This window comes from Ochotona princeps, chromosome 5, assembly GCF_030435755.1.
Source record: "Ochotona princeps isolate mOchPri1 chromosome 5, mOchPri1.hap1, whole genome shotgun sequence".
Taxonomy (NCBI): Eukaryota; Metazoa; Chordata; class Mammalia; order Lagomorpha; family Ochotonidae; genus Ochotona; species Ochotona princeps.
Window position 1 is genome coordinate 41,729,400 of NC_080836.1, and position 19,905 is coordinate 41,749,304.

At 41.6% G+C, this 19,905-nt stretch overlaps 1 protein-coding gene across 5 annotated transcripts in view; it reads right to left on the minus strand.

The window, feature by feature from the left end:
• The window catches only part of RBMS1 (RNA binding motif single stranded interacting protein 1), a 227,179-nt gene that overhangs the window by 89,529 nt on the left and 117,745 nt on the right, over positions 1-19,905 (minus strand). For all 5 annotated transcript variants that reach the window (XM_004577132.3, XM_004577131.3, XM_058664552.1 and 2 more), the window contains one exon: positions 5,419-5,594. In XM_004577132.3, the coding sequence (XP_004577189.1) occupies positions 5,419-5,594 (176 nt within the window). The remainder of the gene's footprint in view (positions 1-5,418; positions 5,595-19,905) is intronic.

Sequence of the window (19,905 nt, forward strand, 5' to 3'; positions counted from 1 at the left end):
TACTTTTCAACACAAGATTAAATAAAATTCAGGCTTTTTCAGGCAGTTAGGATTCTGAGGAGCAAAGGAGCTTGGGGAGAGGGACTGACATCAGTCATTGACAGCTGCATCCTAGGGTGTGGACCAGTGTTTTACTTGGATAGTACTACTTGGTTTAATCCTGATCACAATCCTACCTACAGTCAGAGAGGTCTTGGACAAGTTCATGGAAAATAGATACTACCAAATAACTAGCCATGGGTTTTTAAATATTTTTGCATCAAAAATAAACTTGTCTTTGAATTTTATTTTTCAAGGCACTTCTGGAACTAGGCAACATGTGGGCCATCTGATAGGCTTTCTGCCTTGCACAGAGGTGGATAACCGCAATTTTAGAAACTAGCAGCCCTGACTCTGAAGGTCTTATAGATGAGAAACCTGTGAAGATTATGTATCAGCTGTATATACTGACTTGTTACTCAATGTCCAAGGCACTTGGAGGACAGACCTGGATGGAATAAAATGCTGAAGAGGAAAGGTAAGACATACAGGAAAAGGGCACAGTGGTTTCTGGGGTTTAAGCATGAAGGCAGCAGAGAACTTGGACTTAGCCTCAGAGAACTGAGGAAAGAAATGGGGAGCAGAAGCTTGAGGCAAGGCAGCAGCAGGAGCCATCAGCTTGCCCTTGACCCTGCTACAGGAACAAGGACAGAAGCATCCAGTTCTTCTGACAGAGAAAAACAAGAAAGACCAAGGTATCATCTACAAGACTTGGTGAGCGGAGTGGGGGGGGGGACAACAGGAAGTAGACAGTGACTGCTCATGGTTTCAAGTTTCAGAGACCAAGCCTCAAAATGCGATAGTTTTGACAGAAAGTAGATAATACTCATTTTGTGGTACAAATATTCAAGCGTGAAATGTGTAGGAAATCAGCAAGAATGGATATGCTCAATGCTGTGGCAAAGCAGGAAAATCTTCCACCTGTAATGCCAGAATTCCACATGGACACCTGTTCAAGTCCAAGCAGCTTCACTTCTGCTCCAGCTCCCTGCTTTTGGCCTGAGAAAGCAAGAGAAGATGGCTTAAGTGTGTGGGCCCTGTATCTACAGGAGAGACCTAGACAGAGCTCCCGGCATCTGGCTTGGCTTGGCCCATCCCCAGCTAGTGCAACCATTTGGGGAGTAAACCAGTGGGTAGAAGAATTGATCAGTCTCTCCCTCCCACCCCGCCTCTAAAATTAAGAAATCTTTAAACGAAAGAAAGAACACTGGCAAGAAAGGAAACTGAAGCTATAAGAGGACTGGACTAGGATGATCCAGACAGGAAAATGGGAAACTGAAACAGTCAAGAGGCTGGGAGGAGAGGCAGACAACAGTAATACAGAAAAACTGGAGTTCTGCCTGAGAAGCTGAAGGTCAAATGTAAATAGTTAGAGGCATATGAAAGTGGGGAAGCAATGACAGCATCTGATTGATCTGTCTAGAAAGTTTACCTGAAAAGTATTTATCAGGCAAATGGCCCTTGCTAAATAAACAGAGTCTAGGGAAGTGTTTGGCTTAATTTCCTTCTTTTTTTTTTTTGGAGAATTAAGAAGATCTTAAGGTCAAAGTTAACCAGTTTATCCTTTCTGTTATCCAGATGATTCCATTTGATTTTCTCAACTTGTTGTGTAACTGCAATAACACATTCTTTTTTCTTGGGGGGGTGGGGGGTGGTGGTGAAAGATTTATTTCAAAGGCAGAGTTACAGAGAGGGAAGGAGACAAAAATGGCCACAGCTGTGCTGGTCCAAAGTTAGAAGTGAGTAGTTTTTCTGGGTCTCCACGATGATGCAAAGGCACAAGCACTTGGTCATATTCCACTGCTTTCCCAGGTGAACTAGCAGGGAGCTGGGTTGAAAGAGGACTAGCTAGGACTCTAACTGGTGCCCATATAGGATGCTGCAGTGCAGGTGGTGACTACCTAGTCCATGCTATAGTGCCGACTCTGACACACTCTTCTTGAGTAAATATCCTTCTAGAAATAAGCAGCCAAACTGCAGCAGTCTGAAGAAGTTCTGAGGCCCCATGGTTTCCCATACATGCCTCAAAATGTTTAAGCTGTATAAACTGAATGTGATTCTTGCACTAAATGCTCCTAGAAAGCACAACTGAATGGCACAGCAGTTAAGACACTGCCTGGGACATGTGCATCCCATACTTAGAAGGGCTTGGTTTGACTCCCAGCTCTGCTCTCATTTCAGCTGTCAGTGCACATTACATACACCCTAGAAGGCAACAGGTAACAATACAGACAAGGTGGGTCCTGCTACCTACATGAGAGACCCTGATTGCATTCCTGGTTCCTAGCTTCAGCTAGGACTAGCTTCGGCTCTTATGGGCTCTTAGGAAGTGACACAGCAGAAGGGAGAGGTCTCTCTGAAATAAAAAGTTAAACTAAATGGTCCTAGAAAATGTATCTACTTTGAATCCACACTACCAATTCTTACCACTCTCACTACTCTGATTTCTTATTGCTCATCTCCCTATTATAGCAATTTAAAGGGACTGCCTTCCAGGCTGAGTCCCCTCTAATACCTCCCACCCTCTCCACTGTGCTGACCTATATACTTCTAGGGCCAAGAGTTTGTTTGGTCACCCAAGGCTGCTTTTAGTCTGTCAACTCTTTTAACATCGCAACATCTTATTTTCTCACTATTTTCTCTAACATCATAGTATCTCTATGTTCTAAGTCATATGGAATTCTAAAAACCACTTTTTGTCTCTCTTTAGTTTTTAAAGTTTTTACATATGTACCTTCATTTTTCTTAAAACATTTATTTGTTTAAAAGAGTGTCAGAGCAAGAGTGACAGTGAGAAACAAATATATTGCAATTCTGAATCCTGAAATGTCTAGAACAGCCAGAATTAGGTGAGGCTGGAGCCAGGAATTCTATGCAGTTCTCCTACAGGGGTCGAAAGAACCCAAGAACTCCGGCCCTCATCTGCTGCCTCTCAAATTAGCAGGAGAATGGATGGGCAGCATGGAGTACCAGGCAATGAACCAGGACCTCAGAAATGCTACATGACACGGTGCACTACCAAATTTCACATGCTACAGAACTGGGCCCACTGGGATAAGCATTCCAGGTATCCTGGGAGCCACACCATTTGTTTCAATTGCTGTTCCCTCCCCCAGTTCAGTCTCTTCAGGTCAATTTGCAATTACAATGCTGAATTTTTGGTTCCAAAATGTATTTTGTTTCCCTTTTCAGAGCCATAGATTTACACCCTACCTTTTCTGAGAAGCTCCTGATACCAACTTTTCCAAAACCTCTAATTATGTCCACTGGGTTTTTAAAGCACAAGATGAGTCACTTTCCCATCAGATCCTTGTCACTTCCATGTCACCAGCTATTCTCTACTGAAAACAATTAAGTTCAGAACAGGAATGTCCTTTTTTTCTATACATTATAATACAGCAGCTCAGCATGTTAAATCTGGTATTTACTAGATTCCTTGCATTAAACGGAATGAAGTTTCCAGCAGATTTTGAGATAGAGCTCTCTATTTTCTGCCACATCTTGCCTTTGTACAATACGTATCAAGAAAACTAACATCAGATTTTGCTATCAACCCGGAGATTTTGTAATAGACTTTCTTTGTAAATGACAAAACAGAGAGTGGCAGTTATTGCTGCTGTTGATAACAGCAAAAAGAGCAATGTTTACACAAGTTAAGAAAATCCATATCCATCAAAGAGACCCATAGCAAAAAAAGAAATAAATATTTGACAGATAAAGATAAAATGCTCTTCTACTACATTTGAAATGTGATTTGATTCTATATAAAAATTACTGGTTCAATTCCTCAATTAAATATACACATATAATTGAGTACAGAAAGCATAGTATTACCCCCTTATTTCATGGTTATTTAACACTGTCTTCTTGACGTCAGCACTCAGGTAATTCAAAAGTAGCTGTGGAACAATTTGTCTTTTGAAATCCTCTTCCTTTCTTGCACACCTCAAGAATCTGAGAGTTAGCAACCTTCTTTTGTTCCCTACAAAGTTGTATTTTTAGCTCCTCCGACTTTACGGCGCTCTTTCTACCTGTAATTATGCTGCAGAAGCATCAGAAGGCGCCAATGAAAGGGCAGCAACAGACAAGATAGCAGAAGTCTCTTTGTGGTCTTGAACAGCTGCAGAAGGGCAGGGCATACCTGCAGGGTTCCTGCTGCCTCTCCCTAGGCCTGACAACCACAGGAGCCCGGACTGCTTTCACAGCAGACCCTAGCACAAGCCATTATTTTATCACCTTGGAAGCCAAAAGCTAAGCTCACAGTCCAAGAGGGCTGAGCAAAGAGTTGACATAAGAGAGGCACAAGACTCAGAATAATAACCCTTTAGAAAGTTCTCCAGATCCTAAAGGGCAACCACCGACTACTGCCCCGCATCTCCTCTTTCAAAACAAAGTGAAATCATCCACTCCTGAGAGAAGGCGGGGGGGTGACTCTTCAGTTTCAATTTAGAAGTATTGTCCAAGTTAGTTTTGATTTTTTTTTCTTTAAAAAAGAGTAATGAACTTGTATTTTATTCATGGTCCAAGAAATGAAATGTTATCAATAAGATGCTCTGAAATGGGAGTATCTTTTGGGGATTAGGAAACATTCTCTAGTACAAAATCCCTTTTGTAAAGGACCACTACAGTCTTCAGATAAGCAAGAAGTGCTGCTATATGTGTAGGTTTTGACAGCTCGATGTAATTTGATGCTTTTCAGTCTTTACACAATGATCATAACTCTATACAGTGCTGCTAGCTCCTTAATTTAAATTAGTGCTTTCTTTCTTGGCTGCTAATGTAATTGCAGTAAAGGAACACATTTACATTTCATTCATCAAGACATCAGCACATAATGCAGATTTGCTCTGAAACTTTATGCAGCCACCAATACATTCCCTAATGGCATTCAGAGAGAATGGAAGTTGTTTTTTTCTTTCTCATTCCCAAAGAGATGAGGGTCAACAGCCTAGACCACAAAACTACAAACAGGTGTGTCATCAAGACAGACTGACATGCTCCCTGAAACTAAGACCTTTCCACACAGTTCAGATGAGTTTGGATGGCTAACTATCATTCTTCACAATAACAGCTAATGTTTCTCTTACGGGATGGACTGAACCCAAAAGGATCTACACACAGATTTTTTTTTTAAAACTTTTCATGTTCCAGTAAAGTCAGATACTGTTGAGAGAATACTCCAACTTATTTTGCTATCTAAGGACCCTGCAGATGTTTACAGTGACCAAGTACCCAAAGACCAATAATTATTCATGTTATTGTGATACTAGGGTACACAAACTGGTCTTGCAAGCCTCTGAAATCTCACACAATGTACATCACTCTACCACGGGGTCTCGGAAACATTTGGCAGCCCAAACAAGAAGCACCACTACTTACGGTTGGCAGAGTTTCACCAGGTCCTGGTCGGTGGTGTTGGGGGGCAGGCCTCGGATATAGAGGTTTGTTTTGCTTAGCTGATCCCATCCTGAGTTGCTACTGCTGCTACTGTTGTTATTACTGCTGGTGGTGCTGGGACTGGGAGGGGCCATAGGATGGGCTGGGACCAGAGACTGCTGCAAAACAAAGAACAGGAGCGTTAGCTTGCTAAGGCCCCCAGAAAGCACCCTTCAGAGACCATCTGATCTCCAAAACAAAATGAAATGATCTAGATTCAAATACAGATTACCTTGAGCTATTGTGACGCATCAATTTTAACATATACTTTAAAAAGGATAAGCTCATTCTACTACCCACCTCCCCCCCAAAAAACCTCTCCTGCAGCATGAAATGATTAGGCCTGCCTTTATTGTGACTAAATTTATAAAAGATTAATGTGTTCACACATTTTAAAGAAATACATCTCCTCAGACACTCAAAACTGAATGAGGTCCTATGATATCATCTTAATAGTGATTTAGACTTCACTAGCATTTCATCCAAATTTTCAAATTCTGAAGCACAACTGACTGAAAGTTACCAATAGTCTTCTTTAGATAACTTTGTCAAAAACAATTAAAAAGTGTAAGAAAGTTAATCCATATTCCTAAATGAGAACGACTTCACCTCATTCTTAAGAGTGGCCTCTGCACAGGACTGACAAGTGCGCTACCTTTTGCTCGAGCTAACTAGCGAAACTGAACCCTGATAAGATTGCTGGAGTGGTTGGAACCCTTCCCAGGACCCGCGGTCCCCATCACAACCCTAGTAAAGCCTGCAACCAAGGGCGCAGCGTGATTTTACAAATTCAGCCTTCCTAGCAAGATCCTTCTCTGTGAACTGCTGAACCACACCACAGCCCCCAGTCCATGCCTCCAACTTTGGAGGAAGTGAGATGGCTCAGCTTCACAACACAAGCAGGAATCCTCCAAGCAGATGCTCTGTAATTTCCCAGCAGGCCAGAAGTGTCCTTGCCTCACATTCAGCAAGAAATGTACCCAGCCAAGGACACAGTTTAGGTTAGAAACGTGAAGAGACAAAATTAAATCGTCACTAGATAATCCCTAAACACTTGGAGTTTTAGTGCCTGACTTTTACTACCACAAATGAAAAAAATTACACATAGGACATTAAATTCCACAGCGGCAAGGTCAAAAAGCCGACCTCTAACAGTAAACATATCGTCACTGAACTTGTCAGCTGTCTACTACAGATTCCTGGCTGAGAATGCAGTGTCTACCACACTCATCCCAATCCCATAACATGTTAACACGCTAGGGGTCTGGGTAATTTAGACACGTAACCATTTTTTCTGCTCCTATAACTTCCAGATTCTGCTTCCCACTGTTCAGAGTTCTTGCCAAGACATCCCCTGAGCCCAATCACCAATATAGCTAAAGAGAGGGCTGACAAATAGTCAGTGTAGAGATGCTATTTTACTGAAGGCGGAGTTCAAATCAGAAACATCAGCACTATTTAACACACACACACACACACACGTGCGCACTAACAGACACACAAGAAAAACCTGCTTGTGATCACACTGTAGTAAATCTGATTTATGCTCTTAATAAGTAGCTGAACTCACATCCTTCCACCATGCCACTGTGTTTTCCCCAAGGGCCAAAAATGGTGCTTTTTAAACATAATACTAAAACTAAGCTCTCTGGTTCTGTCACAAAGGATATTTCACACCTCTGAAGTCACTCAATTTCTAGTTGCATTTACCCACTTCTCCCCTATTTTTCACATCAGTGAGAACCAAGGCACTGGGAGGTTAACACATTTGCCTCTCTTTCCAAGCCTTTGACTGACACAGTCCAGTCAGACAAGACTGAAGTTTGACTCTGCTGCCTAGTGACCGAGAAACCAGCCACCGCCGACACAGATCGCTCTCCAAGTGTCATTCACAAGGGGCCTCGGAATGCTTGTTGTAGCTGTCGGGGGACAAAGCACAGCCGCCTGCGGCAAGACTTGGAGACATAGGAGAGAAGCTGTGGGTTAGGCTGATTCCCACTTCTTAGTGGAATTCTAACAACAAAGGAGCTAGTGGGTATTTTTGTTTTTATTTACAATTTCATTTTGTTTAAAAGGCAGAGAAGGACAGAGACACGAACATATGTTTCTCATCCATGGTTCACTTCTCAAACTGTCCACAACAGCTGGGTCTGAGCCAAGATGAAGCCAAGAGTTGGGAACTCAAACCAGGTCTCCCCAGCGGGTGGCAGGGGCCAACTGCTTGAGATGTCCCAGGGTCTGCGTTAGCAGAAATGGAGCCAGGGCTTGAAAACTCAGGTATTCTGTCTTGGGACACAGGCATTGCAATTTGGCATCTTCACCACCAGGTCAAACACCCACTCTGTGTCAGACATTTAAAAGATGATACTCCAATTCTGCATCCACCAGAAACCGTTTTTGTCTGGGCTGGAAAGGGGAGTGCTGGCTGCAGAACTGTATGACGAAAAGAAACATTTGGGGTTGTAATTAACTTGAAGATTATTTGGACAGACATGAAAGTAGTAAGTATTTATGTGGCAGCTTTTGACAGGAGGACCATGATTTACATTTCTGAATCCACCTGGATGATTTAGATGTGTCTGACAGGCATTCATATTTGCTATAGTAACGGTTTCTCGCTTTGGAAAGTGGATGGGGAGCCACACATGAGGGCATTTCAAAAGTCGGAGAAAAAATAAAACTAAAAGATACATTCATTTGGTGTAAAAACTTTAGATTCTTGCATGCTGTTTTCATAATACACATTTTCCATGAATCTTTTGAAGATCCCCTCCCATAGCAGGTACCTCTCTGCTCTCCCTTCTGTCTGGCCTGCATCTTACTGAACACAATCTCTTCGCGTCCTGATCCCACTGAGGACAAGGGAGTCCTGGTTACAGGTAAGGAGGGCTGCTAGCCGCCAGACAAATCCTGTACAGGAAACCCATTCAAATTTAAATGTGATCTAAATAGGAACTTCTTGGGACTAGGTGACAACAAAGAATTCTGAAAGAAACAAGCTGGGAATTGAGTTGTCCTGCCATTAGCAGGAGGCTGGATCAAAACCAGAGTAGGATTTGGGTTGGGGATGCCCACAGGCACAGATTCAATTGCTGTGCCAACATGCCCATCCTTGTTTTTTTTTTTTTTTTTTTTTTTTTTTTTAGGAAGGAAGAAGTATCTTGGAGATGATTTAGTGAGCACACAGCTAGAGGGTTTTTTCTTTTTATTTCTAAAACAGGTTAGCTTTTTTAAAAAAATGGTTTCTAAATTCTACTTTATAAATCTTTTCATTCAAGATTGAGAGTTGCAAATAACTTTTGAAAGCAAGAGCATATTGCAACTAACCTTCACGTCTTACAAAGCCAAGATTACAACAGTCAAGAATTAAACTCTCCTGGACTGAAATGCAAATACTGATGAGGTTTAATTTCACCTTAGGACTCTAACACACTTAAAACCATTATACTCTGCAGGTAGATAACACATCTTGATGATACAAATGGTAAACTTAAAGGAAACCTAAAAAAATATATTTTACCAAACTCCATTTTGCTCACTGGCATTCCTTCCCCATTTTTTGCATTTCAAAACTCCCAAACTGCTTAGGAATTTGAATAGATCCCCTGTGGATGCAGTTTATAGACTGCTGAAGCCATTCCATTCAGTTAGGGAAGTCGGTGACTAGAAGGCATTAAGCAACTGCTTACCCATCCTGAGAGAGCCCAGGAGTCTATCTCCGCCCCTTCAGCCTAATTACCTTAGGGTCAGGTAAACAGACTCCATTCTGTTTCTTCAAGGGAAACAGTTAATTCCTGCTTCCAGGATTACATGTACCTGGGCTTAAAAGATACAAAATCCTACAGAAAGCAAATGCAGCAGTGAACAAGTAGGGTGGTCACAGCAGTAGAGACTCTGCACTGTCTGACAGGAGCTGTGTGATAGCAGCTCAGGAACAGTGCTATCTGCCGTTGGGAATGGCCTTCATGCGTCAACAGCACTCAGTGAACACTTCCTATGTGAGCCCCACTCAGAGTAGAAGGGTTTCCAATGGGTAGGCATCCCATTGCAAAGCTCACCAGGCTTTCCCTCTCCATTGCATCAACCACCATCCCACCCATTACTCTCCTCTGGCTAAAAGCATGTTTAAAAGTCCTTTAAAAATAAACGAAAATAATCCCATGTGAAATTCTATATGTTAACAATTATATACACTGCCATATCATTTTCTATCCAACAAACACTAAAAACAAAGCCTTGGGAACCAGCCTCTGACCTGGTGGTTAGAATGCCACATCCCACAACATCATGCCTGGATTCAATTCCCACTCCAAATTCCTGCTTCCTAATAATACAGAACCCGGCCGGGAGCAAGTCCTGGCTCAAGTACTTGACTTCCTGCAACCTACATGGGAAACTGAATTCTGAGTCCCTGATGTAGGCCCTCCACAGCTATTGAAGACATCTGAGGAGTGAACCAGCAAATAGGAGCTGCCTCTCTGCCTGCCTGCCACTCTTTAAATGAAGGATCTTCACTTTAAATTCTATTGTCTCATTTCCTTCCTGTTGCTAATTGGCTAAAGAGTGCTCTAAGCAATCTTAGCCCTGTGGCTAACCTCTCCCTCCACCCCTCTGTGCAACTTCCCCAAGAATTCCAGCCCATTTTAAAAAGAAATGTAACCTAAGACTTAAGGCTACTATCCTTACATCTGAAGAGATTAAACAAAATCTTCCCTCTATGGTTACTAAACAATACACGCACAGGGCAATCCCCACCAGGAACAGCAGGGTGGGTCAATACACCAACTGTTTGATTTATGCAGAAGCAAAATAATCACTACAGTTGCCCCGAGAGTAGAGAGAAGTTACAGACCATTATCATTTTCACCAGGAAATACTGGTGGCCTATGTACCATACAGTGATGACACATAGTACATTAATTTCCATACACTGGCTCCTCACTGCATGCTTGCAAGATGTGACAGAGATGAATAGTTTAAATGAATTATCCAAGGGTGCATAGCACGGCGGGGGGGGGGGGGTACTCTAACAGGCCAATTTTATTTGTATTCCTTTAGCCATCCGAGCTGCTGAAGCACAGAAGTGCAACTGGGTATGGTGACGTAAAAAGAGAAGTTCCAGCACAAGAACTGGAAAAACCAGAGATGTACTTGGCAAATATGAATTGAGAAATTGATGGGTGACAGTTGCTCTTCTGGGTATGTTAGAGAAGGAATGCCTGAGGCCAGGAAGTTACAGCGCAACATTTAAATTTAGGAAGACTAAGAGCCCATCTTCTCAACATCTCACTCTTACTGTGGGAATAGAGTAGTATCAATGACCCCATTGGTTATAAGGATTACCAAAGCTGAAAATCACAGTACATATAACTGGTACCACCACCTTCACTATCCCCTGTTGAGGAATAAACTTATTAACATGTCTCCAGAATGTAAAAAACTAAGCATCAGATCGTAAATATTTTCTTGTTGAATTAAGCTCTCAAAGTAGAGGGGTCCCTGTTACAGGTGCTATTCAAATAGAATCTAAAAATAAAAATGCCCAGTATGCTTTACAAAGAATTCTCCAAGATCTCTATCAAAAGCTGATCCCTGTAATCTCCACACAGACATGTCTTAAATTCATGAAGAAAGCACCATTCTCTCAAGCTTTTAGATAAAAAGAAATATGTGTAAGACATGTACTATTGAATAGCACGTGGCCAACTGAACGGAGGGAGACCATGCTGCAGATGTGAACAGGCAACTAAACAAAACGAAAAGGTCCTTAAGGGATTAAAGCAGCTTTGGTGTGGCCCTAGCGGTTGTAAAGCAGGTTAGAAGAATAAAGGCTAAGTGACTTGGTAATCCAGGGTAGGAAGCATATATTAAATACAACTTATTGTTTCTAAAGACAAAATTTTCTTCTAGATCCACTAAAAAAGCCAGATTGCTTAGCACTCATGCATCTTGTAGCAGTAAGCCTGGACTTCTGCAAATCAGCCCATAGTGCCAGTTGCCCATAAAGATTCTTCCAAGATGGCCAATACTACACCAAGTTGCTCCCAGTGCTTTGATGCTTTTTTGTTCCTCCAGGCTTTTGTAGCAGCACTTGCAACTAGGGAGGGGAGCCAGAAAGGGTTAGAGACCCACATGGAGAGATCACACCCACTGCAGACATTACAATTGCTTCACCAGAAAATGCGCAGAGAAAACAAAGAAAGTGAAGGGCCTACTGCAATGTTTCAGAACTTCCTTGCCACAGAATACATCCTCAAGAAGGAAAAGCTTTTATTACTGGGTTCCTAGCCTCATCTACGCTCAGTCCCATTGCAGGCAATGCTGTGGGATGGTGTAGATCCTAACAGAGAGTAAACAAGAGCAGATCAGGGAAGAGGAAGAGGGTGAAAGGATAGAGATGGGTTGAAGAGGGCTATTTGCAAGAAGTGGGCACTAAATGAACGTATTATTTTTAAAAACAGTATTTATTCGTTTTTCGTGCAAAAGGTAGACTAACAGAAAGGAAGGGAGACACATACACACATATATATATACACACACAGAGTGACAGGAAGGGAGGACGGAGGGAGGGAGGGAGGGAGGGAGACAAGAAGAATGAATGGGAATAAAATAAATATCTTTGTATTTTATCTGTTGGTTCATTCTCCAAATGGCTAAAACAGCAGGACTGAGACAGGCCAAAGCCAGAGTTAGGAACTCTGTCTTGGTTTCACCTGGGGGACAGAGCCAAGGCATTTGGGCCAGGCCATCACCTGCCAGCTTCCCAGCAGCATTACCAAGGAACTGGGTTGGAAAAGGAGCAGTCAATACTCCCTCAGACTGGTGTTCTGAAATGGCGATGCTGGTGATGCAAGCTTATCTTGTCCCACATGGCAGGTCAGGGCAGTGCAGTGTGAGTTGAATATTAATTCCAATAAGAATAAAAAGATCAGAGCAAGTGGGCAGGGGAGGGGGTGAGGGACAAGCACAGATACAGACCCAATGGCTGGTTCTTCCTCAAAGTCTACAGAATACATGACCTGGTTGGTTGAGCCAACTGACAAACAAATGTTGTGGGTGGAGATGGGGTAGCAGTACTGGGTACTAGAAAGGTAACAGAAGGACCTAAATACCAAAGTAGAATATAGAGATGTCACAGTTACCATGGGCTCAAAGTATAAAAAAGATGAGTGGGGCTTCTATGGCACCATATAAGCCACTGCCTGAGCACCAGCACTCAATCTGAGTCCTGGTCACTCTGCTCCCAGCTGGTTTCCTGCTAACGCACCTGAGAAGGCAGCAAAAGACAGTCCAAGTACTTGGTTTCCTGAATCCATGTGGGAGACATGGATGGAGTTCTAGGCTCCTGGCTTTGGCTGCTTCAGCCCCAGCTGCTATAGCCATTTAGAGAATCAATCAGCAGATGAAAGACTACTTTGTCTATCTTTTTCCACCCCATTCTGTAAATCTGTCTTCAAACAATCTTTAAAAAAAAAATGGAGGAAGAAAACAGTTGAAGGGAACCATGCAACCAGGAATATTCCCCTGCCTTCCATGAAAAGATAATGATTGGATAGAAGAAACAGAACATACAGATTCAACTTCCATCTTAGCTCAGTCTGGAAGAGATGATTTTCCTGGATAGCTCCACTGCTCATATTTGGAACCATTTCAGACTGGATGATAACTAAACTCACTTACATTCCTAAAACCCCATGGCTGGAAAAGGCTTCTTGCCATCAGCAGCTGAGGCTTATCCAGACAGAATTCAGCCTGGCCTTGCTGAGAGTCTTTACCTGTTTGTCAATAGCCAGAGAAGTAATGGTAGAATATGAATTACACCCACAAACCTCAAGAAGGGGAACTTCTACCACCCAGTACAGCTTAAGGCCAGAAGTCACACCACAGGACTGCTTTCCTATGTGTCTTAGGCCAGCACTGACTCCCTAATTAGCCACTGGTGCTTCTAAGAACATATTCTAAATGCATAAGCTATTCTAAAATTACAACAAAAGCCTATATGAAGGAATGTAAAGACAAACAAAAAATACAGAGCTCCTCCATGACCTGGAGTGTCCTTAGTTGAAAAGTACTATTGCTGCTGAACTCACCAAATAACAGATCTACTGAGACTTAGTGGGCAGGCCGGCACTGACATGTCATCAGCATGAAAGGCTGACTTCACATTCTATTCAACCTCTTCTGTTAAAAGCTCTGAAACCACCTTCAAAGAAAATTCAGACGTATAAGCAGATTACAACCCAAACAACCAGCTGTATGAGAACAAGGTAAACACACAACCCTGTCCAAGTTCAGGTGTGCAATTAATTATTCTGCTGGAGTCTGAGCACAGGTGCAAAGGAAGTGCTTGTTTTCTTCTGAGCCCTACGTGCGGCACTTCCGGATCCACATCAGTTTTCCTCAACGCAGAGCCCTGTGAAGTGGAGAAAGGCAAGCTCTTGCTTTCCTCTTTCCTTAAGCTAAATAAGAGAAAAGAAAATTTCCTGAAGAAAGTGAAACATTCTCTGCATCCTGATCATTCAGAGTAACTCTGCAATGCTCTCAATCTCTGCCTCGCCCCACTGAAGCTTGGATTCCAGAGCTGACAACTTCCCAACTGGTCTTCAATCTCCCACAGCAGTCTCTATCTTCTCCACAATGTTGACGAGTTAGGGCATTGCCACCGAGACGGCAAAGTTCGTAGGGTGCTAACTACCCTTTCTACAACACATGTTCTCTATGTCCAGCAACTTACAGAAAGTATTTTAAATTGATGAACTACACACAAGCTTACTTTGCTCCCTATCCAGTTTATTATAGTTATCAATCTATTTCAGATGCAGCATGATATGTGAATAAGCTTACACTTTCATGGCATATATATAGTCTCAGGAACCTGAACAAGCACATGTTTGAAACACTCTGACAACATGAAGCCTTATTTGTTAAGACTGTAGACAAAGTTTTTCTGATTAAATGCAATTCAACATGTAACACCTACACTTGTTTCCTCATAGGGAAACATATAGCTTCAGTGACACTTTTGTAGAATGGTTCTTAATTCACTATGTATTAGTCTATGTACTTCCGTATATAAGGCAACTTCAGAAAGTTGCAGGAAATGGAGTCTAAGAAAGGGTAGTTTTGGTGCAAAGTATTTTGAAACCATGCATACACAGGGTCTTCAAAAAGTTCATGGAAAGGTGAGCTATGAAAAAAACTATGAACAGATTCAATTTCTGCCCAAAATAAGCCTTCTTTTATGTTTCATTTTTCAATCACTTTTTGATGCTCCCTGGTACAAACGTGTCTGTCTGCAAGTACAAAGAGAAGGGGTGGGTGTTTATTTCTGAGCTATGCTGCCTATAAAACTGGGGTTTCTTTTTTGGCTTCAGATCCACTTTAAAGTTAACTTTCAGACTGTGCTGTCTGCCCTGTCTACATACACAGGTATGGATATTCACATAGAAACACATGTCTGATACAACAGTATTTTCCTTTACCCCATGCAACATGCGCTTAAAAGAAATGTTGACATTACTTTTTCTAGTCAATTTAATTTTTTAAAAATATTGGTAGTGACCCACTAAATTGATTTGAGACTCCAGTAACATTGTCATCCACCAGTTAAAACGATGGTCTGCCATCTTCTTTGAACTGATAAACCACCCGCACTGTTTCCTAAACATGCAGATTTCCACTCCACCTTTTGGGCTGGGGCCAACATTCTGCGTGTCTAACAAGCTGCAAAGTTTTACCCACACAGAGCAGATTCAAGGCAGGACTCCAGGCCTATGAGAAAAGAATTTGGAAAACTCCCTTTCAGCTTTGAGATAAGCAAGCTGCATCTATTCACTAAGTGAGATGAGAATCTTTGCAATACAGGGTCTGCTCACAACAAAATTTTAGAGCTGGCATGAACACCAGAGACAATAAGATCCAATAATTCTGTACTGGAAGGATAACAGAATTGAGGGATAGCAGTATGGTGAATGGAGGCAGGTGCAGTATTTTCACTTTTATTAAAGAGATCTTGGTATAAAAAAATCTGAGAAGCACATATCTAATCCAACCCTTAAATTTTCAGAAACCTGAGGTACAAAGTCAAAAAGCTAAAGCCAGATAGCAAATCGGAGGTAGAACTAGGTCCTCATTCCCACCAACCCTTGTTTGCTGCAAGGATGATGGTACAGGAAAAGTTTTCTTCAGAAGTTGGTAACAAGTAAGTAAAATTGATACACTAATCCTGATATGTTATCATAGGAAAACATGTATTTTATACAGTCTCTTTTATACTTCACATTTTATTCAGTGTCAACTTGGATAGTTCTTTTGCTAAAGGAAAAAAAAAAGAAAATGCAAATTTACAACTCAAAATTCTTTGTATTATACATTTGTAAAGAGCACATGTGAGCCTCATCTATAACATTTATAAGAGAACACAAAAATCACCCAGTTACTTAGAGCAGCTAAATGTTTTTCTTTCCGAGCACATTCAGGACTGACTGGTAGCGTAACAGGCTTACAGTAGAAATCCATGAGGAATCAATAAAATTGCCCATTCAGTGTCTGGTCTCCCCACATGCCACAAATTCATACACTTAAACCAAGTGACTTCAGTCTGTCAGTTTTCTTACGCCTAAATAGATCTTTGGGAACATAAAATGCATGTGTCTCCCATCCCAGCAGCCCACCAGCATAATCTGGAAAAACAGTCCTTATTCGGCCACAAAAAGCATATTCCCAGTTATACAGGGACACGTCAGATTGAATGCTACTGCGTGCTTGGGCAGAGCATCTCCTGCGAGCAGCTGCCCTCAGACCTTCCTTTCTGTGAAGCACCAGCCTAAGCATGTCTAGCCACTGCAGTGGTGCTGCCGTAGCTGGAAACCCTGCTGGCAAGAACTCACCCTTCCCTTCCTCCCTTCTGAAGTAACACCTCAGTCTGTGAAACAGAATCTCAGAGAAGCCTTCAATGTTTACATACATCAGATGTAACTTTTTTCTTTCCTTTTAGTTTAATAATTATTTTGCAATACACAATTTAGAATTTGGAGTTAGGGCTTAACAAGTGAAAAGTGACGATATTACTCTAACTGAACACTTTTTTTCTGTTTAAAATCATCACCTCTGGGAAACAAAGGCACGTGCTGCTACATACTGAATTGGCAGACAGGGCGACTCTGCCGAAGAACATGGTATAGTATACAAATCTCTGGCTCCCCAGAGGCGAGATCCGGAACCTCCACTTAACTTGAAAGGGGTCAGGTTTGGAGTTCAGAGGTCAGCACCACACTCAGTTCCCTCACTCAATTTTTCACATCCTTCTTATCTTCCCTTACGTTTAGCTTCATGTCTTTAACCACTACCACACATAATCAAACATGCAGGTTTTCACTGTCTACTGCTGTCAGAAGGAAAGTAACCTGATTCATCAGCAACGAGGTTGCAGTCATTGAACTTCGAAATGTACAAAGATGGTGACAACATTTCTCCTCACTAATTATAAGACACACAATTATGAAGAAAATTATAGCCAAGTAGAAGCTGGCTTTGGGAGTGTCCACACTCCATGATCAGCACTGGGAATCAGTTCCTGTCCCCCCTCACACACCCTCTGCCTTCCCCCATCCCCAATCCCAAGCAGCTAGTGATCTTTCCAAAACAACAAAGGAAAAACCAGGCCAGAGCCCAAGCGTTGTGGTGGGAGAGCAGACAGGAACTGTGGTCTGGGTGTGGCCGGCAGCTACACCAGGATCTCAGAGTTCCGGGAACAGAAAGCAGCAGAAGCGAAACTTCAGAGCTCCTGACGTCACCACATCATTTGGCTCAACAAGAAAAAATCCAGCAAAGGAACCCAAACTGATTTTAAATTTGTTTCTTCACAGAGAGACAACTTTCCAAATTCCTGAAATGCCCATTTTTGGCTACTTCCCTTGCCCTTTTGATTGGATTTAATTGCAAAACATCACACTTACTGATTTGAAACTCAGAGCACAGAGGACAACAGTGAATGAAGAGAAAGTAGAAGCATCTTTCCTTTAGATCATAACCAAGCAACAACTAAGTTGTGGTGTGGAAAATAATTCAGGGAGGAAAGGACAAGCTTCCTCCCAAACATGGCAGCCAGGAAACCGAAAAAGTCCAGCACCTCATTGTGACCGACAGAAACTACCAGCAGCCACTTGGCTGTTCCCCGTAACCCAGTAGCTGTCACAGTTATACAAGACTTGTTCCAACCAAATGGTCCCAACTACAGACCATTATGCTCAATAACATAAGTCAATCTCAAAAGAACAAACATCATATGTTCTCTCTGGCAACCTTCATGCAAAATATAAGATCATTAGCTTTTTCAATACTGTTTGTGCTACATCTCAGGGCTTTGATATTTTTGCTCTTATTTTCATTAAAATAAATTTTTGGTGTTTTTATTAATTTCCTCACTGACTCATAGGTCACACAGTAATATCATTTGCTTTGAGAAGGTTTTTGATTTTCATTTCTTCAGCGACACATTGGTCACTCAGTAGCATGCTATTTAACTTCATGTTTTTGCTAATTTTCTATTTTTTCTTCCTGTTACTGATTTTGTTTTATGGCTTTTTGTTTAAAGGGATGTACAGTAAATGTGTAATAGAAACTATCATATCTGGATGTTGAAGACACAATGCAGTATGCATCTCTACTTCCAAATCAAAGATGGATTCCCAATGAAACTGTTGGATATATCTTGACAATAGGATGCTGAACTCTCTGCCATTGTCCATACCTACAATGTCAGGATATACTTAAATAGTCAAATGTTGAACTTATGACTGTTTATGAAGGACTATACTATTGTAATGATATAGGGGAAATCAGTGTTGTGGGGGGAGGGACGTAGGGGAAGGGGGAAGGGAAATCCCAGTGTCTATGGAAATATATCATCAAATAATAAAATAGAGACTTCTTTTTTAAAAGCATCACCTGACACTTACAAGCACTTCCATCACAAGGCAAATTAAGAGATGCAAATCTAAATGACAGATTAATCCTGTATGGATATGCTGTTAAAAGTTAATAAAGAAGTTATACATACTGGGGCCAAATTTAATCCATAAAAGTCTTGGACAGGTTATAAGACACTGCTATCCCCAGGAAAACATATAGAAACTTTGTGCTACAGACTGTCACCTCATTTAGGATCTCCCTGGTTGCAAAATTCCATCACACTTGCCATACTACCTGATATGAAACTCTGGCTCACAGTTACCCTAGAAACAGATCAAACACGAGAAACACTATTTCCTCCTGAGAAGTGGATTAAGTTCAGCTCTTTGTTCATCCATTTTAACTTAGTTCATAATAGTTTTACCTTAGTATCATCAGAGCTACCCATGTAATCTTTACAACTGGTCAAATAAGCCAAAAGTCAAAGAGAAAACAGTTTAAATGATGATAGTTGATCGTAAATATGTTTTCCTAAAAAATTCAGCATGATTCATAGTAGTGTTAACATTTCTGAGCCTTCACAATGCTTCAATGCTTTGGCTCACAGACACAGGCTCTGTATTCAGTGGTTCATTGAATACAACCACAGCACAAGAAGGTAGATACACTTATCACTGTTTTACAGATAAGAAAATAGAAAAGTTCAGAGAATTCTCCCAAGGACACTGAGGAGGTGACAGTTTTTGAAATAAGGTCCCTCTTAGGAGCTAAGGGTAAGAGTACATTTTTCACTGTATTAGAGGCCTCACCTGACATACACTTGCTCTAATGAGGCTTTATAAACATTGTACACCTGTGAATGAAAACCATTCAATAAAAATAACCAAAAGGCTCGTCTCAGGATAGTGCAGCATATTCTATTTTCTCCAATGCACAAGCACAGTATTACTGCAAAGGAGAATTGCAATAGTATCAAACTTCTCAGGAAGTCTGCTCTCCTTTAGACCTTCTCAATGTAGAATACATTCATATCAACAAAAGTTATCACTTTTCAATGTGGAATTTTTCTTCTTTAAAGATGTAAATATTTGTTTATTTGAAAGTTTGATAGATCTTTCATCCAGTGATTTATTTTTCCATGGCAACAGCAGCCTGGGCTGTGATCAAGTGGAAACCACAAGCCTGGTATGCCATCCAGGTCTCCCACATAGGTGCAAGGGTGCAAGTACTTAAACCCGAGGGCTCTCTGTTGCTTTCCAAGGCAGACTAGTAAGGAGCAAACAAATGGGTGTGCACATGGGATACCAGTGCAGCAGGCAGCAGCTTGATCCCCCAGAGCTGCAAAACAATCCCCCTCATTGGGATACCCAGCAACCCTTACCACTTGTCTGTACTGCTCAAGGACATGAGCTCATGCCTGACTTGGTAATCTCTTCAGGTAATCTCCAGAACCTGCACCTAGTGCTTGAATAACTACACACACTGACATGTATTTGTTGAACAGCTCTGGCATCTCAT